This window comes from Vanderwaltozyma polyspora, genomic scaffold (genome assembly GCF_000150035.1).
Source record: "Vanderwaltozyma polyspora DSM 70294 KpolScaffold1016 genomic scaffold, whole genome shotgun sequence".
Lineage (NCBI taxonomy): Eukaryota > Fungi > Ascomycota > Saccharomycetes > Saccharomycetales > Saccharomycetaceae > Vanderwaltozyma > Vanderwaltozyma polyspora.
Genome location: NW_001834638.1, coordinates 13,917 through 39,689, shown reverse-complemented (window position 1 = coordinate 39,689; position 25,773 = coordinate 13,917). Strand labels below are relative to the sequence as shown.

The 25,773-nt window shown below is 32.7% G+C and overlaps 8 protein-coding genes, 1 non-coding gene and 1 further gene across 9 annotated transcripts, besides 4 other annotated features; 4 read left to right on the top strand and 6 right to left on the bottom strand.

Moving 5' to 3' along the window:
* Positions 1-38: 38 nt before the first annotated feature.
* Positions 39-362: a sequence feature (similar to hypothetical protein; correction of possible frameshift sequencing error~similar to Saccharomyces cerevisiae RPC37 (YKR025W)).
* Kpol_1016p15 lies at positions 39-781 on the bottom strand (the record flags this gene model as incomplete).
* Positions 365-424: a sequence feature (similar to hypothetical protein; correction of possible frameshift sequencing error~similar to Saccharomyces cerevisiae RPC37 (YKR025W)).
* Positions 428-439: a sequence feature (similar to hypothetical protein; correction of possible frameshift sequencing error~similar to Saccharomyces cerevisiae RPC37 (YKR025W)).
* Positions 443-781: a sequence feature (similar to hypothetical protein; correction of possible frameshift sequencing error~similar to Saccharomyces cerevisiae RPC37 (YKR025W)).
* Positions 782-1,182: 401 nt separating this feature from the next.
* Positions 1,183-3,381, top strand: DBP7 (putative ATP-dependent RNA helicase; the record flags this gene model as incomplete). The annotated part of the gene is made up of 1 exon (XM_001643882.1): positions 1,183-3,381. One exon carries the CDS (start codon positions 1,183-1,185, stop codon positions 3,379-3,381), a length of 2,199 nt encoding a protein of 732 aa, XP_001643932.1.
* A 252-nt stretch (positions 3,382-3,633) lies between these two features.
* SET3 (histone-binding protein SET3) lies at positions 3,634-5,859 on the bottom strand (the record flags this gene model as incomplete). Its single annotated transcript, XM_001643881.1, has 1 exon — positions 3,634-5,859. The coding sequence occupies one exon, from the start codon at positions 5,857-5,859 to the stop codon at positions 3,634-3,636; it is 2,226 nt and encodes a 741-aa protein (XP_001643931.1).
* A 2,938-nt stretch (positions 5,860-8,797) lies between these two features.
* On the top strand, positions 8,798-10,327 carry Kpol_1016p12 (uncharacterized protein; the record flags this gene model as incomplete). Its single annotated transcript, XM_001643880.1, has 1 exon — positions 8,798-10,327. The coding sequence occupies one exon, from the start codon at positions 8,798-8,800 to the stop codon at positions 10,325-10,327; it is 1,530 nt and encodes a 509-aa protein (XP_001643930.1).
* Positions 10,328-10,488: 161 nt separating this feature from the next.
* On the bottom strand, positions 10,489-12,498 carry Kpol_1016p11 (WD40 repeat domain-containing protein; the record flags this gene model as incomplete). The annotated part of the gene is made up of 1 exon (XM_001643879.1): positions 10,489-12,498. The coding sequence occupies one exon, from the start codon at positions 12,496-12,498 to the stop codon at positions 10,489-10,491; it is 2,010 nt and encodes a 669-aa protein (XP_001643929.1).
* Positions 12,499-13,034: 536 nt separating this feature from the next.
* Kpol_1016trna1 lies at positions 13,035-13,106 on the bottom strand. Its single transcript has one exon. It is a non-coding gene; the product is annotated as a tRNA-Asp (tRNA).
* A 513-nt stretch (positions 13,107-13,619) lies between these two features.
* Positions 13,620-15,080, top strand: APE4 (aspartyl aminopeptidase; the record flags this gene model as incomplete). Its single annotated transcript, XM_001643878.1, has 1 exon — positions 13,620-15,080. One exon carries the CDS (start codon positions 13,620-13,622, stop codon positions 15,078-15,080), a length of 1,461 nt encoding a protein of 486 aa, XP_001643928.1.
* Positions 15,081-15,335: 255 nt separating this feature from the next.
* Positions 15,336-19,718, bottom strand: RPO31 (DNA-directed RNA polymerase III core subunit RPO31; the record flags this gene model as incomplete). Its single annotated transcript, XM_001643877.1, has 1 exon — positions 15,336-19,718. One exon carries the CDS (start codon positions 19,716-19,718, stop codon positions 15,336-15,338), a length of 4,383 nt encoding a protein of 1,460 aa, XP_001643927.1.
* A 1,438-nt stretch (positions 19,719-21,156) lies between these two features.
* ESF1 (pre-rRNA-processing protein ESF1) lies at positions 21,157-23,070 on the bottom strand (the record flags this gene model as incomplete). The annotated part of the gene is made up of 1 exon (XM_001643876.1): positions 21,157-23,070. One exon carries the CDS (start codon positions 23,068-23,070, stop codon positions 21,157-21,159), a length of 1,914 nt encoding a protein of 637 aa, XP_001643926.1.
* A 616-nt stretch (positions 23,071-23,686) lies between these two features.
* RTC5 (Rtc5p) lies at positions 23,687-25,375 on the top strand (the record flags this gene model as incomplete). The annotated part of the gene is made up of 1 exon (XM_001643875.1): positions 23,687-25,375. One exon carries the CDS (start codon positions 23,687-23,689, stop codon positions 25,373-25,375), a length of 1,689 nt encoding a protein of 562 aa, XP_001643925.1.
* Between the last annotated feature and the right edge of the window lie 398 nt (positions 25,376-25,773).

Below are 25,773 nucleotides of genomic sequence, written 5' to 3'. Positions count from 1 at the left end.
TTTTGTCCTGTCATTTCCAGAAAATATCCAATATGTTATTACACTAAATTTGATGTATAATCATCATCATTAGTTATTGGTGTTAATTTATGTTCACCACATTCTTTTATAATAGTGTCTTTAAAGTATTCTTCATCCATACCTTCCCATTCTAAATCAATTGGAATTTCTTCATCGGCAATTTTATGTGCCATTAAAGAACCAGCTAATCTATTTTGGGTTTGATCATTTACACTTTTAACCGACATGGTAATTACATGAGCTCTTTGGGATGCATTTGAAATATTTTGTTTTGAATCTTCCTGCCTTTTTTGCTTATTAGAATCATCAATGTAATGAAAAATGGTCTGAATTGCGATACTCTATCTATAGGTACAAGGTAAACCCGTTTATCCTTCACCAAATCCTCATATGACCGGGGTTTTTACACCAACCCCTCTTAGAACTTGAACTGGTGTAGTTTCCCAATCTTTGTCCAACTTATCTTTATGAAAAAATGATTTTTCATTAATGGGACATCTAATTCCCAAACTGCTGACTTTTTTAAATATCTTGCATTTGATATCATTGGATGTGAAATATCCTTACGGCCAGCCAATTTAGCTTTATTAACATATTGAAACAAATTTAAACCTTTACTGTCCCCAACTAAATTTAAAGGATATTCAATCTCAATAGGATCATCATCATTATTCTCAGAATCACTCATCACAACATCTTCTGCAACATTACCCATAGATGCTTCTTCTTCTTCAGCTACAAATAAAGTATTCTTAGACATATTAAATCAACTGTATCCCAACAAAATTCACCAAAAGCTTATAATATAAATCAATTATAGTACCTCACACAAACAAAATATATATCCTACAACCTCAATGATCTTGTAATATCATTTTGATCTATCAAATTCGTATCACTTTCATTCCATTAAAGGTTTCATTTAAACTTTTCACTATATGGTATTTGATATTTGATATTTGGAAAATTTTCGAAGCGATGAGATGAGATGAGATGAAAAATTTAAATCAAGTAATTAACTATAAGAGAGATGAGATTATTGATTTAAAATAGAGACCTGATGTTGTTGTAATTTTGATTTGAATATTGATTTTACTAGTTTATTAGGGTGTTGTTGGAATAGGTTGAAAAAGAACCGTTCTATTTGAGTAATTATCGAAGATGATTGAAGACGATGGAATGTTGCTGAACTTCAGTACTGACACTACTGAAGATAATAATGATTCGAAGTTTAATTCTGGTAAGGTTACTGGTGGTCGTTGGAAAGAGAGGAGGAAGTTAAAGATGATGATGGAAGGTAGGGAACCTGTTAAGAGAAAGACGTTTGAAGAATTGGAAAATTCTGATATGGATACTAATAAGAAGCCTAAATCCGATAGTAGTGGCAGGAAGAGTTATAATCAGCAAAGTAATAACGAAAGCGTTAAAGATGTTGTAAGACCAGTTGTTAGTAAAGTCAACCCCTCTCAAGTAAATACTCAAATTGTTTCTTCTCTTTTTACTGCTGCAAGACAAGTTGAAACTTCTGTTAATATTAATGAGCACGATGACAAAGAAGAAATTAACCCTTCCAATGCTCCATTAGCTGCTGATAATTTCGATTCTTTGAAAATTGAACAGCAATTAGTTAATCATTTGAATGAAAAAATGAGAATTCAAAAACCTACCAGTATTCAAAAATTAGTTCTACCACAGTTATTATCCTCTAAAAATAATGATTTATTTATTCATGCACAAACTGGTTCTGGTAAGACATTGGCCTTCGCTTTACCAATACTGTCAAAAATCTTGAGCATGAAGACAAGAGTGGATCGTAAATCTGGGTGCTTTGCTATATTTATTACTCCTACAAGAGAATTAGCTACGCAGATTTATCATGTCTTGTCTGAATTAACTAATTGTTGTCACTATTTAGTTCCATGTTTATTAATTGGTGGTGAAAGTAAAAAGTCAGAAAAGGCAAGATTGCGTAAAGGTTGCAATTTTATTATTGGTACCCCAGGTAGAATATTAGATCATTTCCAGAATACTCAGTCAGTGAAAGAACAATTAGCTGTTTCGTTAAGATATGTCGTATTGGATGAAGCTGATAAATTGATGGAATTAGGGTTTGAAGAAACATTGACCGATATTCTTAAATTAATTCATGATATCTCCTTAAACACCTCAGTCTATCCACAACTACCTTCTCGTATTATGCATATTTTATGTAGTGCCACTTCAAAAGGTAGTGTTACGAAGCTTGGTAATGTCGCCTTACAGAACTATAAGATGATTAGTAACTCTCATGTCACTAATGAATTAGAAAATGCCACTGTTCCTGATCAACTATTGCAAAAAATAGCCATTGTTCCTCCAAAATTAAGGCTTGTTACACTAGCTGCCACTTTAGATTCAATCCATAGAAAGCATATTGAACAAAAGAAGAAAAAATTGGATTATGTATCCCGTACAGTAGTCTTTTTATCATGTTCTGACAGTGTTAATTTTCACTTTGAGGCATTCTCATCTAGTGATGCAAACCATAGAAACTTGGTCGGTGAGTCAGCAAGGTTATTAACAAAGGGTAATGACATTTTACCTTCGTTTGATCCAGAAAATGATCCAGATTTCATTTGTTACAAATTACATGGTTCCTTATCTCAACAGATTAGAAGTTCGACTCTGCAACACTTTTCTAAGACAAATGAAAACGTTAAAGGGAAGCATTTGGTTTTGTTTTGTACAGATGTGGCAAGTAGAGGTTTAGATTTACCAGAAATTGGTACAGTTATTGAATTGGATCCACCATTTGCTGTAGAAGATCATCTACATAGAATTGGTCGTACTGCTCGTGCCGGTAAGCATGGTGAATCCTTACTGTTCTTACTACCAGGTGAAGAAGAAGGTTATATGGAATATATTAAGCCATACCACACTAAAGGTTGGAAACTAGTCAATTATACTAATGACTTATTGAAACCATCATTCCAAAACGTTAATGTTAAGAGAAGTGATAAAGAAACATCCAAAAACGTCGAAGAATGGGACACCAATGCCACAACATGGCATTTGAACGTTGAAAGACGTGTCCTAGAGGATTCAAGTTTCAAAGATATTGCAATGAAAGGTTATGCGAGTCATATCAGGGCATATGCCACTCATATTTCAAAGGAAAAAAAATTTTTCAATGTCAAATGTCTACATTTGGGTCACTTAGCCAAAAGTTTTGCATTAAGAGAAAGACCTAAAACTATGGGCCTTCAGAATACTAAGAATGGAGGTGAAGCTAAGAAAAATTCAAAGGAGAGTGCCAAGAATAAAATGTTCCGTTTGGCACGTATGGCAGTTAAGCAATCATCTGGAGAATTTAACTATTAAAATCAGGGTATGTTATAGTGTATTTTTAATTAATTAACTTTGGGAAGAATATTTTTTTATTTTTTTGTAATGACTTTAAATAATTCCTTTTATATATGCATAATAAAATTCATAATTATAGAAGTATTGTCACAATGCAGAAAAAGTCAATTGATTAACATATGGTTACAACTGTTATTACAATATATATATATATGTATGTGTGTGTGTGTGTGTATTTAACTGAAGAAATAGAATTATTCAATTATTAGTTTATTTGATTTGCTTTTTTCTGTAATCAGCAAAACTTAATTTCTTTTTTAATGGTTTCAGACTATCTACAGAATCTCTTCCCGTTTTAATGTCTTCAGCAATGGTAGTAGGATTAATACTAATAGAGTTCCTACTCTGCGATGATGGGGAAGATATTATCGTTTGGGTTACAATTTGTTCCTTAGTTTCAGGATCTCTAAAAATTCCTTCACTTTCTTGCGGAGTTTTAGGATTATTGCCAGCTGGAACTAATGAATTGTTTGCGACTTCATCAATATTTACGTCAATAATAACAGGAAGTTTATCTAGATCTGATATCGATAATTCATTATATTCTGATGGTCTTTCAATTATTTCGACGTCGGATTGATTTCTAACGCTATTCGTGACTTCTTTAGAAAGTAATTTCCATTTATATGGTTTCCTTGAAAATTCATTATTTGGAGTTTTATTGGGTAATTTACTTTTTTCCTCTGATCGAGGATCTGGTTTTTCTTTCCCCATCTCCTTAGACTCTAAAAATTTTAATTTTTGGGAGTTGTAATCTGATATCATCTCAGTAGCCCTTTCCTGATTATCATATATTTCATGTGCTAATCTGATAAGAATATGTGGCTGTCTTCTTCTTTTTCCCTGGTATTGATTCAATATTTCATTTAATTTATAACGGTTATTCATTTTTGATTTAACTGACCTAAACATTGATTGAGAATATTTCTTAACTTTTAGTAGATAACAGTCCTTGTTGTTATTACCACATGCACAATCGCAGCTTCTTAATATGGTATCTACCGAATTTATCAATAAATATTTTTCAGAATCATTTAAAGTATCAAATACAACAGACGCATCATCGCCAATTATTTTCCATATAATATTTTTTTTATCCCACATCCACGGTAAGTGTATTTCATCACCTTCATCTATTGCTCTAGTGGCACGTAATACAAATTTTATCTTTGATTTTCCATTTTGGACAACTTTGACCGTGCTTAGTTTGACATTTGGGTTGCAACTTCTTCTTATGTATCTTGTAGTATTTCCTGATAATCTTGAATCGATATATAACGGCCATTCTGGATGAAAAAATACCTTTGGTTTTGATGTACCCCATATTCTATAATGATTCCTAGAATCTAGAACATACTGACTTTTAAAGTTAACATCACCTAGGACTTCGTGAATAAAAGTTCCTTTCTCACAACTTTTACGTAAATAAACACCCAGTTTGGTAAAACCTGGGAAAATTCTGGCATACGTAGCGTCGGAATAAGATTTAACTTCAATTGGTAATCCCTTAATATGGCTGCTACTTGAAACTGTTTTTATAAAATCGTCATTTTCATGCTTCTCCATAAATAATGGAATATATTTATCATAATAAGTATTTTCATGAAGTGGTAAATACATTGCTTTATATGAACTTTTAGCAGATAAATAGAATACTTCTTGTTTCTTCTTTGTTGCATTATTGTTAGTGTTATTGTCAATTGTAGAATTGCTACTTGTATTATTATTGTTATTATTACTATTAACATTAGTATCTGGTTCAGGTTTCTTTGATTCCGGTTCTGTTGCTGATACAGTATCATTTCCTTTATTATTTTCTGATTTCGATCTTGTGTTATGATTTGTTGAATTTCCAGTATCATTAGTTTCGGTGGGGGTAGGAGCAACTATTGGGGCCTGATTTATCCCTAAGAGCACAGATTGTTTTTTAATTCTATTCAACTGTAATTTTCTTGCTCTTTTAGTATCTAGGTTTCTTGGCTGACAAGTATTACATAGATAATCTTCAGGTACATTATCCATATCTTCTATGCTATAACAGATTGCATGTTGCCACCTGTTACAATGGTCACATTGAATACTAAACCCATCATCATCGTCAAAACCACAAATACAGGTGATTATTCCTGAATCTGGGTCCACTATATAATCATCAGAAACAGGCCATTTACTACTATTATTGTTGCTATTACTTTGTAATTTTTGTCTTTTTTCATCCTTCAAAAGGTCACTATCTTGATCTTCTGAATTTGCCCTCTTCAATGGAGCAGCTGGATCCGATTCTGGAGAGACACCTGTATTTTCAATGTTGCTTGGCTCTTCTTCAGAAGGCTTACTAAAGTTTGAAAACATTAATAGTGTTGAAGCGTCTTCCAACATTGATTTCTCATTTTTGTTATTATTACCTTTAGATTTTTCTTTTGCATCGGTAGACATAACTAATTAAACAGTTGGAAAACAGTATTAAAAATCTAATCAACCAAATATCGTGGTAGCTACAAAATATATACTTGAAAGGAGAAGAAGAAAAATAAGGAATAGGTTCTCTTGCTGCAAATTTCTTAATTAATGGACAAACTTGAATTCTTATAGCTAACTATGATTTATAATCCTTACAGTATGTAATATTTTAGCAGATACTATGATATGTACTCATTTGATATTATCAGCTTTCCTTTTATTACAATGAACGTTCAGAGTACATAAAAGTTGTTATTAAAGAGTGATGAGCTGATAATATAAGTTCAAATATTTTTTGATCTTGTTAGTAGAGCAGGTATTTTAAATTTAAAATGCTTGTGAATAGAAACCAAAACATGTTCGTCAATTATGATGTTGGTATGTGAGTTTTTGATACACGTGACAGGTATATCGCGTGATGTGTAGTTTGTTCCAAGTGAAATGGTAACCAGTTGGTCAGGAAGAGAAAAAATAAAAAAGTTAAAGGTAATGAATGAATGGATCGATAAGTATATCGTTTTAATAATGAACGAATGAATGGGTATATCATACCAGCAATCTTGTAAATGCCAGGTTAAGTATTTCCATTGGTTACTTGTTCTTACATATAGTCGAGTTTATTTATAAACATGGAAGTATTTAGTGTACATGCAGGTACATTATCTTGTATGAAAAAAAAAAAAAAAAAATCTGGAGACAGATCATATCTGGTAAATTCTATTAAACTAATTCAACCGAGAGGGCGTTTAATGTGAGATAGCAGAGAAGTTTAAAATAGTTGTTGATATTTTTTTCTCATTACTTGATGATGTAGGATACGATTTTGTGATGTTGTTAGTGTTAGTGTTAGTGATGCGATGATACGGAATCAGTGTTATCGCCGGTGTCGTAAGCTAACTGCTCAATCAAGTAATCCGTATGATAGATGACCTATCAGGAAAAAAGTGAGACATACACTTTCGAGACATACGTGGGTGATTGACAAATTTGGATGTTTGTCCCTCTTATTTCGTCACCACTAACGAAACTATACATTTATATCTCGTATGTATGCGCGTGTGTGTGTGTGTGTGTGTGTGTCTCTCTCTCTCTTAATCTTTCAGAGAATACAATACATACATATAAAAACTATGAAGATAGAACAACACACATTCCAGAAAATATAGCATAACAAAATAAATCCCACACATCAACGAACATCTTGATATCATACCAACCGAACAACATAATCATCAATCAATCCATATAGTAAATACCCTTCCCTTCCGTGCCATGAAATATGTACAAAACCGGACAAGTTATCTTTAGCGAAACAAGAGAAGAAAATAGATACAACAACGACAACGACAACGACAACAACAACAACAACAACAACAACAACTTCGACTACAACAAGAACTTTTGAAGATTGAGTATGCCATTTCGTTAAACTCTCTTATTTCTCAGTTTATTCCGTCTTCCTAGGTAAATAAAAGACAGGGAGACTACCAAATCTATATTTATAGATCTTTAAACGGACAGACGATGGAGTAAGCAAGGAGCAAGATGATTTTGTAATTGTCCAATTATCAGTTAATCACTCGACAGATAGGGAGACAAACACACAGGCTCGCTCTCGCTCTCTCTCTCTCTTTTTCTTCTCTCCCCCATCATCATCACTTTCCCACTCCAAAAACATCATATCATATCATATCATATCATATATGTCTTGTTATTGATTTCGAAACGTTCTTGGTAATAGATAACAGAACATGATATGAAAAATGTTCATGTTTCTGCTGTTTCTGCTGTTTCTTTTCGATATCTTTTCCACAAGCTGAGCTGTTATCTCCTACATTTTCTCTCTGTCTTTCTCTGTCTTTCTCTCTGTCTCTCACGCAAATAGTAATAATTGTTTCTTTTTATGCTTTGATATTTCCTTTTTCTTTTTTATTTGTCGGGTTCTTACTCTGTTTTACTGGCATGTATTTGTCTTATTTTATTCTTTCTTGTCCAGAATTCGAAAAATTGTCTTCATCAGTAATCAAATCAATCAATCAATCAGTCAGTCTTTGAAATTTTATCTTGTTTTGCTTTTGCTCGGATTACTTATTTAAGATGAACGAACTTATCGAAACACCTGTATCTGTAATCAGGATCAGGTATATATATGTATTTACAATTGCATTCATTGATTGCACTAACTAGCGGTTTCTGGGAAAAAACAAAAATTTACTGGATTATTTCGTTTGTTTGTCCGGTCAATTGCTGGTTAACTAATTAATTGAGTGAGAAACATAGAAAAAGTTAAGATAAAACCGTCTATTTACTTTGAATCCGTATTTTAATTTGTTAGTTTGGTATTTTATCTTTCTTTTGCCTAGAATTAAAATCTGTTCGGATATATAAGTAGCTTTGGGTTTGGGAGAAACAAAATAAAATAAAATAGAATCTTTGTATTTTTCAGTGTCATTTTAAGATAGTAATAGTGAGTTGGTTGTAAACACATACAATAGGAAACTTTTTGTTGTACTCTTTGACCATTCGTTATCATCCAATTGGTTTTATTTTATTTCAGTAATTTTTCAGTTTTGCATTTCTTTTTCTTCTGCTTTTTTTTTCGTTTTACGTCCTGGTATCCTCTCCTCTATTGAATCCGTGGACGCGATAAGAAGAAGAAAAAAAAAAGACATAATTATTTGTATCCCGATTAGATAAGATTAGATAAGATAAGAGATTTATCATTAGAAGATAAAGAGATAAGACATATAGAAAATATTGGTTTGTTTGGTTTGATCTTTTGATACTCTTTAATTGCATTGAAAAGTACTGTGTTTGGATTTATCTATTTTTGGTTTAAGACACACTCACAGTTTTAAAAAAAGACTTTATCCCAGCAACAATTGTTGGAAATATATCAATTTGGAAATCATAAATGAGCATCGATACTCCTAGCACTTCCGGTGGTGTTCAAACTGCCACTACTGCATCTTCAGTAAAGGTTATGTTTAATGTCAAAAATTCAGCAACTCAAATCAATGAGGTGCCCGCTAATAACAATGACACTACTAGCACTGTTACTAGTAATACTTCTACTGCGGACAGACCAAGCCAACATGAACAAGATGAGAAAGTAGATTTGAAAACAATTAATGAAAATGAAACTGGTAGTACTGATAATGAGGAATCAAATTTGGAAAGTAAAGATACAAACAAGAAGGAAGCTAGCGATAGTGAAAACGATAATAAAAATCAGCAATTATCCGTTTGCAAAAATTGTCTAACTTCAAAAACTCCACTATGGAGAAGAGATGAAAACGGTGCCATTCTATGTAATGCCTGTGGTTTATTTTTGAAATTGCATGGTAGACCAAGACCAATAAGTTTGAAGACAAACATAATTTTAAAAAGAAATAGAAAAAATCATAGTCATGCAAGTATCGCTGCTGCTGCAACTGCTGCCGCAGCTGTATCACGGCATACAGGTTTTTATCCACGAGTTACACCAAACGATCAAATCCCAAGGATAACTACCACTATTGATATAACTCCTAATGGCTCAAACCCTAAACGTTTACCACAGAGCTTTATAAAAAATAAAACAAAACTATTGTCAAATTTAACTCAAACTAATTCTATGAAAAATAGCGGTAGTAATAAAATATTAAAACCAGATATTGGGAATGGAACAAAAATTTATCATAACATAATTCAACACAATCCTCAGCATCCGGCGGATACTCCGACCGCATCAAATGATCATACTGTAAAGGCATCCTCGTTGTCACAGAATAATGTTGGTATAAATTCAAATCATTACCACAATCTGCAAAGAAATAATGTGGAACGTCCAGAGAATGGTATTAGTCAAGATATTCATCAACCTCAACAATCATCAATAAGCTCTCTTCCCCCAGCCAGGAAAATTTTCCTTTCTGGACCATCTTCACAACAAACTTCGGTTGAGACAACTCCTTCTAATTCTCATCCTAAACATTCACAGTCTCCAGGTCCACAGCTTCCGCATCTCTCTGCATTATTTGACGATGTAAGGAAATCTAAAATTGATAACGTTCCATCACAGGAGCCACCTAATGTACAAAAGATGAAAACTAATCGACCTAATTCTCGTCCATCTACCTCCCATCATTCTACCTCTCATTCATCTGCGTCTCACACTCCCATTTCTCATATATCTCCTTCCCCGACACCTGTTGCTCTAACTGCTACCTCCCAAACACCTGTCAATGTAGAAGAAGCTAGAGTTCAAAGCATAAGTCAGCCAAGCAAACAGTTGGCTATTGCACTGGAATCCCAAGAAGAAATTATAAAATTGAAATCTAAGGTTAATGAACTAGAATTGATGACTGATTTGTACAAAAACTACATTTTCGAACTTAATGAGAGATGTGCCAAACTTGATGAAGAATTAAAAGCTTTTAAAGATTTTGAAGCTAGAAGATGAGTATATAATGTAATGTCAAACTAATAACTAAATGATATAGAGATTAAATTAAGTAGTTAAAATAAAACTTCATAGTCAAAACAATAATGATTTATGCTTTCTTAAATTGGGCAATTATCAAGCTTAAAGACTCCAGTATAGAAGCAGAAAGAAAATTGGATTTAAATTGTTAATATTTCTATATCACCATTACTTCTTCCTTCTATCAGCCAATCTTCCTTATACTTTACGAATTGTACCTCTGACTTTATAAATGAATAATTTTCATTTGGAATGCAATGATTGTTTTCCTTCCGTCTGAAAATTTCAGAAGTTTTACCTCCTGTTGCACTAACGACATTGGCTGAATTGAAATCTAAAGACCAGACAGGTGACTGATATCCATATGAGTTAACTAATGACCAATTCCTCATATCCCATATTCGTATATTTTTATCAAGAGAACCTGTAATCAAATTGGTCATATCAAATTTCAATGAGGTTATTGCATCTGTATGTCCTTCTAGAATACGAATCACTTTGCCTGATCTCAAATCCCAAAGCCTTATTAGCCCATCTTTGGTTCCTGATGCTAAAGCTGATTCGAAACACTGAAGGCTACCAATAGTTGGAGCTTCTGAATGAGCGAAATAGTTTTTTTTAGTTGGTGAGAATTTATTCTCGAATGGTGGGCTGTTATTTAAGTAAAATGAAACATCAAATGTCTGGACACATTTTCCTGTTATTAAATCCCAATGTTTAATAGTCTTATCTTGGGATCCTGTTAACAAATTAAAATTATCGTAGGAGATTGAGGAAATTTCATCGGAGTGAGAATCACATTCGAAGATACAGTTAGTTTCTTCATAGTAATTCTCTATATCATTATAATTTGTAGAATAGTCCTGAAACTTTTTTATATCCCAAAGTCGAACCAAACTATCTCTCCCACCAGATATAATGATCTGTTGCTGTGTATCAAGTTGCATACAGTTAATCGTAGAGAGATGTGCATTAAAACTTCCGATAAACTTAGATGATGATAAATCCCATACTTTAATGGTATTATCTAGCTGACCAGCAGAATATAATGTTCCAAATGGTTCATCAAAATCTAAGCATGTTATATTATTTTCATGTGCATTTTTTAAAGCTGATAAAACAGTACCTATTTCGTGTTTATTTTTTGCTTTTTGTTGTCTTGTATCCTCACTTATGTAGTCAACACTGGAACCAGAATAACGAGAGTTTTTTCCTTCTAAATTAAATGTGTCGTAATTTTCAGATTCATCATTAGCGTCCTCCTCACCTAGACTGTCGTCATTATAGTTATTATTGTTTTCGTTGAACCCAAAAGCTAATTCTGATTTTGACAGAAGATTTGTGGTTTCCCATCCAGAATAAACGGATGAGCTTTTTTTATTCATATCATATTTTAGTAATAGTGAAACTTCTTCTATATTTTTACGACTTTGTTTTGAGATATAAATCATATTATTCAATTTTTCGCTAGTTGACAGTATAGTTCCCTTTTTCTGACGCAAAGCATGTTGCTTGTATTGTATATCTTCCAACTTTTTTTCTAATTCATCCAATTGGTCATCATATAGTTTATCATAAGCATTTAATATTTTCAGACTTTTCTTTGCATCACATTCGATGTTTTTCAACTCCCTTCTTGAATGGAGTTTTTCAAGATTAGTTTCAGAAATTCTGCTGAAATTCGATATGTAGCTATCAAAGTAATCTTCAGCAGTATGAGACACTGAAGATTCTGCCTTGGAATTCAGTTCATGTGGTGGGGAATCATTAAATAATTGAGAATTAAATGTATGTTGGATTGTGTCTAGAGCTAATAGAAAACCTTCGTATAACGTCTTGTTTACATTGAACTCATTATATTTTTCAATATCAGGTATTACCAATTGATCACTGGGTATATTGCAAAGGATTCGGAAAGCACATTTAGGACCACACAGTTGTACTCTAGAATATTCTTTCCCAGATAGCGCAGCAACATTATCAATGGATTGATACTTCCACAACACTTTTTCCAATACAGTTATTGGTATGCATTTCTGTAGCGAATATTCCTTCCCTATGCCATCTAACAATTCTCTTAATAGGTTAGGGACTCTCCAACCAATATCTACGTGTTTAACTGGGCCTCGATCAAAATGTAATCCTACCATTTTAGTTTTAAAGTAGTAAAAGATAAATCAGATATATATCCCCTTAATAAATTTCCACACTCTATCTATCTTCACTATCAAGTTTATATATCACTTCAAATACCACTTTATAGGCAACTTCGGTTATAATTGGTACAATATACTGCTCTTCCAATATTCTATATTCTGTTCCTATCAAAAATAAAGATGCAATTATTAATCTTATATGTCCAACTGCTCAGTATGTCACAATTTCACAAACTTAATCTTCCTAAGTCTCTACCTTAGAGATTCTACAGTTTTTATCATTATTAAGAGACATCACAACCTCCACAATAAATTGAAAAGAATCTCGTCAGTATCTCATCTAAACATATACAGGATGGCTAGTTCAAAAGTTTAACTAGACATCTGTTACTCATGAGATAGAGATGATCTGTTCAAATTCTTCGTTATAATATCTAAATCGACTTTAACTAAAAGGGTAAAAACTCAAAAATTTCTTTTCTTCCAGATCCCTTTGCCTGTGAAAAATTAAGAAATTAAAAAAATAAATACTCCGCGACGGGGAATTGAACCCCGATCTGGCACGCGACAAGCGCCCATTCTAACCATTAAACTATCGCGGATATTAATTGTTGTGTGGATTTAAAAATGTTGGTAACAAGAATTTGCGTAGCATGATTATTAAAATGTTAAAATTTTACTTTATCATAGCTAAGGGCAACCTTTACTTCCATTATCAAGGATCTCAATAGTGTTCATTTTTCTCAGAGACGTACAAATACTACTAGTTTCTATCCAGCCATAAATAAAAATCATTACAAATGGGCTAATTCCAGCATTGTATAACTGCAAACTTTTCACTGGATTCTCAAGCAAGTTATACTAATAAACTAAGTGAACTATCGGTTTACTAGATGTTTGTGAATTTAAAATATCCTGATGACATTGCTTTATATCAAGAGACAAGTTCATCACATGTTTCAGTCAGTAATTGGTAATCAATCCCTTTTAACAAAAAAAAAACGATGATGAAATAGTTGCAACCAGGACAACTTCATTATAAAGAATAGATTATTACATGGGATGTATAAGTCAATATACTTTGGGTAGTCAGAGAAGTATAGTGGTAGTCCTGGATGCTTAAAACTCAATTGAGAAAGATGTCCACAATTAAATCATATCCTCAGGAGTTCGTTAATTTCTTAAACAACTCACCAACACCATATCATGCAGTTGCTAATATAAAGGAGCATTTATTGAACAATAAATTCAAGGAATTGAAGGAAACTGATACCTGGACTGGTGCTATTGCTCCATTGGGTAGATATTTTGTTACAAGAAATAATTCTTCTATTATTTCATTCTGTGTAGGTAATAAATGGCAACCTGGTAATCCAATGGCAATTACAGGTGCCCATACAGATTCTCCTGTATTGAGAATCAAACCAGTATCTAAGAAGAGTAGTGAAAAGTATCAACAAATTGGTGTAGAAATTTATGGTGGTGGTATTTGGCATTCCTGGTTTGATTCTGACTTATCAATTGCTGGTAGAGTAATGGTTAATGACAAGAAAACTGGAAATGTTATTGCCAGATTAGTTGATTTAAAGAAGCCTCTTTTGAAAATTCCTACTCTTGCAATTCATTTGGATAGAGAAGTTAACCAAAAATTTGAATTCAATAAAGAATCAGAATTATTACCAATTGCTGGTCTAAATATTAAAGATTCAAAAGACTGTTGTGGTAAGAATAAAAATATTGAAGACACAGAATTTTCATCTATTAAATCGATTATTGAAAGACACCACATTGAATTACTAGATTTAATAGTTAAAGAACTATCATTGGAATCTGTATCTGATATCGAAGATTTTGAATTGATCTTGTATGATCATAAACCATCATGTCTTGGTGGTATAAATGAAGAATTTGTCTTCTCCGGTAGATTAGATAACTTAACGTCATGTTTTACATCTATGCATGCAATTACAGCCGCTGCTGAAAATGGCTTGGAACAAGAAACTGGTTTAAGAATGATGGCATGTTTTGATCACGAAGAAATCGGATCCTCTACTGCACAAGGTGCCGATTCAAATTTCTTGCCAAACATTTTAGAAAGGTTAAATCAAGCTTCCACATACTCTAGTGGATCCATACAAACTTCATATTTATTAGAATCATCAGCTAAATCATTCTTTTTGTCATCTGATGTTGCCCATGGTATCCATCCAAACTATGCCAATAAATATGAGTCCGATCATAAACCCCAATTGGGTGCTGGTCCTGCCATTAAAATCAATGCTAATCAACGTTATATGACAAATTCACCTGGTTTAGTATTGATAAAAAAGGTAGCTGATGAAGCAAAGGTCCCACTTCAATTATTTGTAGTCAAGAATGATTCTCCGTGCGGATCCACTATTGGACCAATTTTAGCTTCTAAAACTGGTATTAGAACATTAGACTTGGGTAATCCGATTTTGAGTATGCATTCAATTAGAGAAACTGGTGGTTCAGGTGATATTGAACTGCAAATTAAACTATTTGAACAATTTTTTGTTGATTACTCAAAAATTTATGAATCTATTGTTGTATAAATAAGACAATGTCTTTAATAATTTAATAATAATATATAAACAATTATAATTTAAGAAAACCTTGACACAGAATTTAAAGTTTTGTAGTGTAATTAACTTTAATTCATGTGCAAAAATTCAAAAACTTTTTCCACGAATTTAAGACTATTGCAACAAAACAGAAATAAAAATTGAATAAAATATCTTGTATTCTTATATTCATATAAAACTTTTCTAAAATTTATTTATTATAATGCAATTCCAATAAAAATGAGGTTAATTGACCTTTAATGCAGGTTCAGCAACCAAATTTTCAAACAATGTTCTTTTCGGTTTTAGATCATCCGGTTTAATTTCAGTGCTTTTTAAAATCTTAAACGCACCAGTACCAATCGACATAGTTTGACCTAAAATAATACACTCCGAAACACCTTCCACTGCATCCTTCTTCATATAAAAGGCTGCATCGAATAAATGATCTGTTGTTTTTTCAAATGAGGCTAATTGAAGAACAGAATCTCTCATCTTACTTAAACCAAATCTCGTAATACCAAGAACTTCACCTTTATATGTCATAACATCACCCAATAATTGAATGTGACGTGGATCAACACTCATACCGTGGTTACTCATCGTGTAGTCAATTTCACCAATAATACTGGATCTCGCAGCTTCGATACCAAGCACACTAAAAACTTCCAAAACATGGTTGGTAGTAGTCTTTGAACCGATTACACCATCAGTGCACATAACTTCTCTTAAACCATAACCTTCGACTAATAATTCTCTCTTACCATCATCACGAATGTTAATAACAGCTCTTGCAATATCTGGTAAACCATTCACAACAATTTGTGGCAAAGCACGGCGTAATGTTTGCATCCTGTAAAAGACATCGTTCTCACTTGGCTCTTTCATGGAGGTTGAAATTGATTTTGCCTTTGAGCCTTCTGGATATACGCTGATGGTAATTTTGTCCTTACTAACAATTTGAACGTCTGTTGTTTGAATCTTTAATTTTGGAGCTCTAGTTAATGCGACCGCTATATCTTCAATAGTCAATTCTAATTGTAACTTGTCGATTGTACTTAAATCAATTTTAACTTCTAAGAATGACAAGTTATCTTTATAGACATCTTGAACATAATATGCAACATCGGACAATAACGTTTTTTCAATTCTACCTTTAACAACTCTTGCAGCTCTCTTATCATTATCGTTGACCAAAACAGCGTTAATAATAGGTGTGGAAATAACCTTTGAAGCATTAATAATTTCTTTAATACGAGGAACACCCAGAGTGACGTTCATGGAAGCAACACCCGCAAAATGGAAAGTTTTTAATGTCATTTGTGTACCTGGTTCACCAATAGATTGAGCACCAATTGCACCAACAGCGGTACCAGGTTCAACTCTGGCACGACGATATTTAGACATAGCAATTTCTAAGAACTTTTCAACAGTTTTTTCAGTAATCTTACATAACTTTTCAACAGCAAATCTTGCTTCTGAAGATTCTCCTTCGTCTAAGTCCATTTCCTTGAATTCATTACCAGGTTCTGATGATAATTCTTTCAATCCCTTGTCTTTTCTGATAGAGGCTAAAATGGATGCCTTCTCCTGCATGTACTTCCTCAACGAGCAATAAAAGTTTCTTTCAGAATCTAATTGATCGACGAATTCATCTTTGGCTTGGTCATTGGCTTTGACAAGCGTACCAATGTTATCATATCTTATTAATCTTTCTTCAAATGGTGCTAATATATCATTAGTCTTGTTAATAATAGCATAAGGCAGCAATCCTTGAGCTGAGTTATCAAATGTGATATTAATAGCATGATCCCATGATCTCTTAAAATTGACAGGTTGTGCATTACCTTCCATTTCTAATGGGTCCAGACCATCACCACCGTAAGTAAATTGTACAATACCATTTGAAGAAGTACGGACTGTATTATCATATTGGCATGATAAATCTTCCAAGGATTTCATCAATCTTCTAGACATGTAACCGGTTTCGGCTGTTTTAACAGCAGTATCAACTAAACCTTCACGACCTGAAATAGCATGGAATAAAAATTCTGGAGGAGAAAGACCAGAGAAGAAAGAATTTCTTACAAAACCTTTAGATTGTGGGGTTTTAGAATTTTTTCTGAAATGAGGTAAAGAACGATCTTGGAAACCATCAGGCACACGATTACCAGAAATAATTTGTTGACCAACGACAGCAACCATCTGAGAAACGTTTAAATTCGAACCTTTAGAACCACAAGTTGCCATGATCAATGGCGCATTAAGATTATCTAATTCATTAATACAAATATCACCAACTTCTTCTCTAACTTTGGATAATAAACCACCAATTTTAGCTTCTAACGTCTGTTCTTCATTACAACCAGGTTGTGTTTCTAATTTTCCTTTAGTAAACAAATCAATCAGTTCATCACACTTGGCATAGGCAATCTCTACTAATTCTTCTTTTTTTTGTTTTAATGCATTATCTGGAGTAACGTCACTAATACCAATAGAAAAACCTCTATTACCTAAATAACGGGCACATAATTTAGCCATTCTATTCATGGCATTAGCAGCTTCTTGTGGCCCATAATCTCTTAATATCGTATAAAATACAGAATGTTTTTTACCATCACCTAACACAGACTTATCCATGACACCACTTAGAATTTGAGATCCTCTAATAACGACGAAACCATCATTTTGTGACATTTCATTTGGCAAAGATTTTGATTTTGGTGGAATAAAGACCTTATTCTTGGCATCTAAGTTAATAACAACTGGAGAGTCCTTATTTGGTTTAATTAATAGGGAAAACAGTTGCTTACCAGTCCACAAACAATATGGTTTTATAATAGTTGGTGGTGGGATATCAAATTGAAGATTACTATCAGACATCATAGATAGTAATTGTGTGAAAGTAGCTCTATCCAAAAAGGTATCCTTATGCGAGATCAGATACGAACCAGTAATAAAATCTTGTGTAGCAGCAATGATAGGTTCACCAGATTTTGGAGTCAACAAGTTGTTTTTCACACCCATTAAATTCATAGCCTCAGCCCTTGCTTCTTCAGTTTGAGGGACATGTAAATTCATTTCATCACCATCAAAATCAGCATTGTAAGGTGTACAGACACATTCGTTTAATCTAAAAGTTCTCCATGGACGAATTTTAGCAAAATGTGACAGAATGGACAACCTATGAAGTGATGGTTGACGGTTAAACAATACAATATCACCATCTTCCAAATGCCTTTCAACAATATCACCAACACGCAATTGCTTGGCTATCTTTAATCTATCACCGTAACGTAAGTTTCTTCTTGCCTCTTCATTTGCCTTCAAAATATAGTTAGCACCAGGATGCACATTAGGACCATTAATAACTAAAGCTTGTAGCTTTTCTCTATTATAACGAGTTACCTTTTCAGGATATGTTAAAACTTTTGCAACACGATCAGGGACAGCAACTTCATCGATAGATAAATTAGGATCAGGAGAGATAACTGTTCTTCCTGAAAAATCAACACGCTTACCAGATAAGTTACCTCTGAATCTACCTTGCTTACCCTTCAAACGTTGACAGAAACCTCTAATTGGTTTTGCTTTGGCACCACCACTAGAAGCACCTGGCATCATAGAAGGATTAACTGAATCCGAATTTATATACATGGCAACAGACAACTGTAAATAATCCCAATGTTCCATCATATTGTTAATTGAAATACCTTTCTCCAAACCTGCTTTAATCAATGAAGAAGTCCATACTATTTCAGTTAGCTTTACAGTCAAATCATCTTCATTAGAGGCTGGAGAATCTTGCATCATAACGGAAGGTCTGATACAGACAGGAGGTGCTGGTAAATACCTCCAAATATATGTTTCTGGTCTACCAGCTTTTACAGTTGAATCTATACCTAATAGTTCACAATCTTCGGGTCTTATTTGTTTGAATAAGTTTAAAGTTTTTAATGGATTTAAATCATCCATAGAACGCTTAGCAAAACGCTCTAGTTCAGGGTTGTTTGCCAATACCTTTTCCCAATCACCAACCCATTCATCTTTTTCTGGTGATGATTTTTTACCAACCCAACGGAAAGTATCATGAATAATTTTTAAAGATGCTGAACCTGAACCTGCTGCCGCTCTTTTGACGACACCATTCAAAGCGCCACAAGTAAGACACCTTCTTTGTTTCTTACATTGATCCAATATTTTTTTAATAATGGCCATTCTCTTTAAATTATCAATACCAGGACGACGCAATTCATGTAAAAAGTCTCTTCTATCGGTATCATTTAATAAAATTGAAGAACAATTTTTACAAATACCTTGTAAGATTTGAATAGTAGCTTTAAAATAACCTACATGAAATACAGGTAAAGCCAATTTAATATGACCAAAATGACCATGACATGAAGCTAAATTACCATGACATGTAGTACATTCCATGCTTGAGGAAGATACTCCCATTTTTGGGTCTAAAGCACCACCGATTTTTGGAGCACGACCATTTTCTAAATCAAATAAATCACGAGTGGAAACTTCAACTTCTGATTGAGCGACAATATCAGATGCACTAAGAGCACTGAATTCTAAACCACTAATCTTTTTTGGTGTCTCACTTACAACCACTTCTTTCATAATTGATCTTTATTGAATATATGAATATATGTTTATGGTTTGACACGCTCTAATGTCTATTTGAAGCAAACAAACTTAATACACAGTCAAAAAACAAACCAAAGTGCGACAACCACTTTCAATAGATATGCTTAACCTCAGATCGATACCAAATTTAATTTTGAAGCTAAGTTATAATAATAGCGATTTCAATTATGCTGTTAACTTTGATTCGGTATAACTTCTATAATAAATATTTTCCCTCAAAGATATAGCTCTTATCTCAACTTAAATACAAAAGGATTGAAGGTATCCACAATGTGTCTCAGAAACTCTTGATTTGCTAAAACTTATATATAACTGAGTTAATTTAAGTTTAATCCTGGAGGTTCTAGCAGACCTCATCGAATTTTTTTTATCTTTGATGTTAAAGATCAATTTTTCAAATCAAATGTTAAGTTCGAAATTGTATTATTTCGAGACTATTTCGAGGTTACTTCATACGAACCTTGAAGGTGAAGAAATATGTGTCACTACAAGAATGTTGTTACATGCTATTAACATTGATATTTAAAGAGATCATTGTATATTATTGTACATTATTGTATATTATTGTATATTATTTAGTATCTTACTTTATGTACATAAAAGATATATAGAAATTTATTATTATTAACAAGTATATTTACTTTAACCTACAGATCTCCACCCTTAAGATCCTATAGAATAAACGCCTACCAGCCTTCATTCTAACGTATACTAAATTCAATATACAACTAAATAATAATAAAGGCCAAATAATACAAAATTTGTTAGTCACGTGCTAATGGTAATAAAGTAAGAATATATATATAGGAATACACTTCGCTACCAAAAATGGCACTTGATAGTATCATAGACGTATAATTGAAAAATACAAATACTAAACTAATTCTATTCAAAAGGCAAATAGAATTATAGCTATATTAAAGCCAATTTTATTGTTGTCAAGGAACTATAATGATGTGTTTTATAGCACCTGCTATGGTCATACATCTCTTAGAATCCGTCGTCATACCCACATGACTTAGACTATATCATTGTATACGTAGATTTAGCTCTACTGTCTGAGTATTCAACGTATTATGGGATAACAAAGCATCGATTGTTCAGAATAGTCACGTGTTATATTTTAGGGAAATCCAACAACTGCGACAGTGTCCAATTTAAGTAGGTTAAATAGTTAATCTTGGCTTGGAAAGTATTTTAATTCTTCAATGGTACAACCATTGATCTAACCTCAGAATTAAGAACTAAAATTAGGTTTATTTGCCTTTTCCTCTCCACCACTATTCCTTCATTATGATTTCAAAAGAACGAATATAAATATCTTAAGCATCATTGACAACTGTATTGGATATCTTTAAAATGATAATAATTATATTATTGTTTATATTACACAGAGTTATATAGAATAGGGTTATTTATGCTTCATTTTTTTTTCCTTTCTTTTAATCTTGTCGACTAAATTTGAAATATTTTTCTTTTGATTGTTGTCGTTAGACGATAGATGTTTTCTTTTATTGTTCGATTTATTCTTGTTAGAACGTCTTGAACGTTCCTTCAGTATCTCCTTCATTGCAGTGGTTTCTTTGAATTCAGATTGTGTTGGATCAATTGCAAAATCATGATCTTCAAAAATTTCTTTGAATCTAGGATCATTCAAATCTGGTTTAAAATCATCTTCAACAATTTTATTCTTATCTTGATATTTGGATTTTTTACCTTTTTCCTTTTCAGATCTAACAATTTCATTCATATTAAAGTGTGCTTTCTTGTTCAAAGTACTGGTAGATTCAGTTTCATCATCCATCATCAATAATTCTAATTCAGCTTTTGCCTTGGCGTCAACATTAGTGTTTTTCCCATTACCATTTCTCTCCTTTTTAAGTTCCTTCAACTTTTCTTTCTTCTCATTTTCTGACTGTTGTTTTAATTGCTTTAATTTATCTTTTCTAGCCTTACGACGTTCTTTTTCCTTACGCCTTACTTTTTCGATTGTTGTTTCTTCATTATCTTTATCTTCATCACCATCTTCTCCTCCTTCACCTAAACCTGGAGTAAATGTAATTTCCATATCAACATCATCTTCTTCATTATTATCACCTTTGTCATCAAAGATAGATTTATCACCAATTGTGGTGGATTGACTAACTAGAGATTTTAATTTATTTTTAACGTCATCATTTGGTTCTTCTTCTGACTCATCACTATCAGAAGCTAAGTATGCTTTGAAATCCATTTCTTCAATTTCCTTTTGAGTAAATGCTCTTTTAGCAATTTCGACTCTATCAGCAGGAGTTTCATCCCATGTCAATTTTACGTTAGAGTGTTGCAATGCATCAGTGGTAAACTGTCTGACTTTATAATTCTTAGGTAACTGAAGACATTCATCTCTTGGTTCGTCGTCAAATTCTGTACCATCTGGCACATACCTTAAATCAAAAATATTGGCAGATGATTCGTATTCTGTACCATCACAGTTTTCATAAATAGACTCCGCAGATGCTATATTATTACAATAAACAACGGCGTAATAATATCTTAATCTTTCTAATTGATATTGACGCAAAGCTTTAGAATCAACGTCCTTTTCAGCATCACCTTCTTCATATAATTCCCTAATATCGACATCAGAATCACTTTCGTCATCTTCATCGTCATCTTTAGAACTTTTTTTTGAAGACTTCTTATTTTTCTTTTTATTGAATAGTTCTCTTGGAGGACCTTCAACTTCCTCTCTTGCCATTCTTTCTTTACCAAATTCACTTGGATAAATACAAATCTTTTCAATTTTACCACCTTTTGGAAGAAAACTGGAGAAAGTAATCATCAAATCTTGAGACTTGACATAATCCCAATCAAGATTGACAACAGCTAAAGTCTTTGAAGAATCACCAGATTCTGGTTTTGAAGTCTCAACTTCATCTTCTGATTCTTCATCACTATCAACTTCACTTTCACCGGATGATTCAGAATCAGATGAAGTAAACTCTTCAGAAGAACTCTCGTAATCACTTGGAACTTCACCACGAGCTCTATCAAGAACTTTAACCTTAGCTTCAGTGCCAATTTCTTCTTCTTTGTCTTCTTCATCTTCTTTTTCGAAATATTTATCAAAATCTTCTAGTTCTTTGTTATCCTTAACATCTTTCAACTTTCTACCGTATTTGTCAACCTTAGACTTATGCTTAATTTGCAAATCTGATTTGTCAAAACGATCATCTAATTTAATCTTAATGTTCTTTCTCTTTGAATTCTTAAACTTTGGATCAGAATAAATTCCAGAGAATCTAGGATCAGAACTCTGTTTCATCGAATCTTCACCACTCATCGTTGCTGATATCTAAAAATTTCGCACACTTGTCAGATTCTTAATCACAATACTTAAATTGTTATACAGAATGTCAAAGTACCTACCAACTTAAAGCTTTATAACCTTTACTTTTATTGTTAAATCTTATCTTATTCTTGAGATGAGATGAGATGAGATGATGAGCTTGGAAATTTTTCACTTAAGCGCTACGTATATAATGATCGATTAATTATTTTAAAATTGGTATATCAAATTGGGGGATAATAAAGGTTATAAACCTATAAATGTATATCAAACAAGTGATGAACCAAACCTTATTAATTGCTAGAATTAAGGTCCTAATTACATATCAATAAAGTATTACATAGATACATTTTTGTTTTAGGAAGCACGCTTTAACCGGTAGATGGATATATTTTGGTTGGGGTCGATTGGTGACAAATTAGGGTAGGAAATCCTTGTTGAAAAGATCGATTTGAATTTAAAACAATATTAATTTAAGATCTATTACTGCTGATTTCAGTACAAATAAGAAGGTCTTGTGATAAAAAGTTTAGTGTTTTTCAAATTCATAGGTAATACAACAAAAGCCCGTCAAAACAAGTAGATTTACTGTTATTACCGGGAGAAGAAGATGGGACAAACACCTTCTGTTGAGTCTCAAGAGTCAAAAGAAACTAAAAATGAAATGCCAGAACTTAAATCTAGAGAAGATATATTAGACTTCTTTAATAATAGATCTCTGTCTATTTTGTTGCCAATGGAAATTGAATGCTTCAAAAGTAGACTTGGCGACAAAGATCTGAGCGATCCCCTTACAAAAGATGAATTTAATACACTTTTACGTATTGCAGATTCGAATTCCCAACTACAAATCCTGTTATGGAACTTCTTCTTAAAAATATCAGCATTCCCTTTCCTTTCTAATAGATCAGAATCAATGACAGGGTTCGGTATCTTAAAAGGAATTATTCTATTAACAAGGGAAAGGATCAAGAAATATTTGGGCTGGAGTAATGCAAAATTAATAAAATTGATATTCATTGGATTAACCTCTCAGGAAAAAGTAGGAGTTAAAACGGAAGCATCGGTTTTCAAAATACAACATGTTCTTGACACCCTTGATGGTATAGATTTAGCTTCCAGTACGGTAAAAGACACAGATATGCTATCTTTTATAACCTGGTTATTGTTGCTGTCTGTGCACTGCCCTACCAGTAATTGTAAATTAAACGAAAAATCTCTATATGATAAATGGAAAGATTATGAGATTGTGGCATCAAGTATGGTGAGATCTATGAACAAAAAAATAACAACAACAGGAAAAGGAATAGGTATTTCCTATTCAGATTTTTCTCACACTATAGTTGCAGTATCTAAGAATGTTATGAGCCCTCTAGAAAATATAGTTGAACACATGTTATACAAACAAGATGATCTTTTAGAATTTCCATGTCTTGATACATTTTTAAAAGAGACTAAGTTAATGACTTACCCACTTGTTGCTCAGTTATGTACAGTACTACCTAATGAGATAGTAATGTCTCAATTACAAAAATTATATGTTGGAAGAGAAAGTGGGTATTCTATGAGATCTTTACAATCAAAAGTCTTCAATTGGAAGGCAGCCACAATTCTTCTTGTAAGCGGTACACGAATTGTAGATGATATTGAATATTCAGAAAATAAAAATCCAAGATATAAACGATTTCTTGAAGAATATCCCAAATTAAAAGACGAGGACCAGGAGATGGATGATTGTCATAATCTCAAGAAAAAGGTAACCTTTGCAGTCTATATAGATGAACCTTGGAGAGTCACTAATAAAAATTATTTTGGAGAGAAACGAACATCAATAATTGAATTAAGTCCAAGACAAGATAAATTTAATTCTTTAAAGGTAGGATCGGTGTATTTTAATACAATTGGCGGAGGTATAGGAATTGGAAATAATCAGCCAGTGACAAAATTAAATTCTGTAAGATATGCCCCTGGAAATGTATCATTAACACTAGATAATACGTTAGAATTTGGTGTATTCAGGCATACCGGTTATGGAGGTACAATAGGACCAAGTGAGTTACTTAAAAAAAATAATGAGGAGAACAAAGCTTTCGAAATCAGATTTCTTATTAGAGATGTCGAAGTATGGGGGTGCGGTGGTGAAAAAGAATTGGAAGAGCAACTACGAGAATGGAAATGGGAAGAAGCAGAAGCCAAAAGACGCCAAGAGATAAATTTGAAGACAATGGGAGAGGACAGAGCATTATTAGAAATGGCAGGCATTATTGGTCAACATGGTCAAAGTGGGGGCTCGATTTAGTAAAATAATTGATAATTGGGTCGAGACAGAATTAACATAGTCAAAATAAACATTAACAATTAGCTTTATTAATAAATAATGATCCTATTGATAGTAATATGAAGTGTACTAATACTATTTGGTCAAAGATTTAATTTAGGAATTAAAAGTACTGACACCTTAAAAATGAGTAAGCTTTTGTGACTATTTCAATGCTGGCACTGCAGTAGGGGATGTTGGCCAAGAAGTTTGACGAAATGGTTCGTTCAGATTGAACTAGCTGTAAACCTGGTTTATTAGATTTTCTTGATAAGGAATAGTTACTATCTTTTCGAAAGCTACTATATTTTTTGTTGTTAGGAATACCATTTCTCTGAAAAGTCAGGGGGGAGGCCAATTTCCTTGTATAGATTTTATGA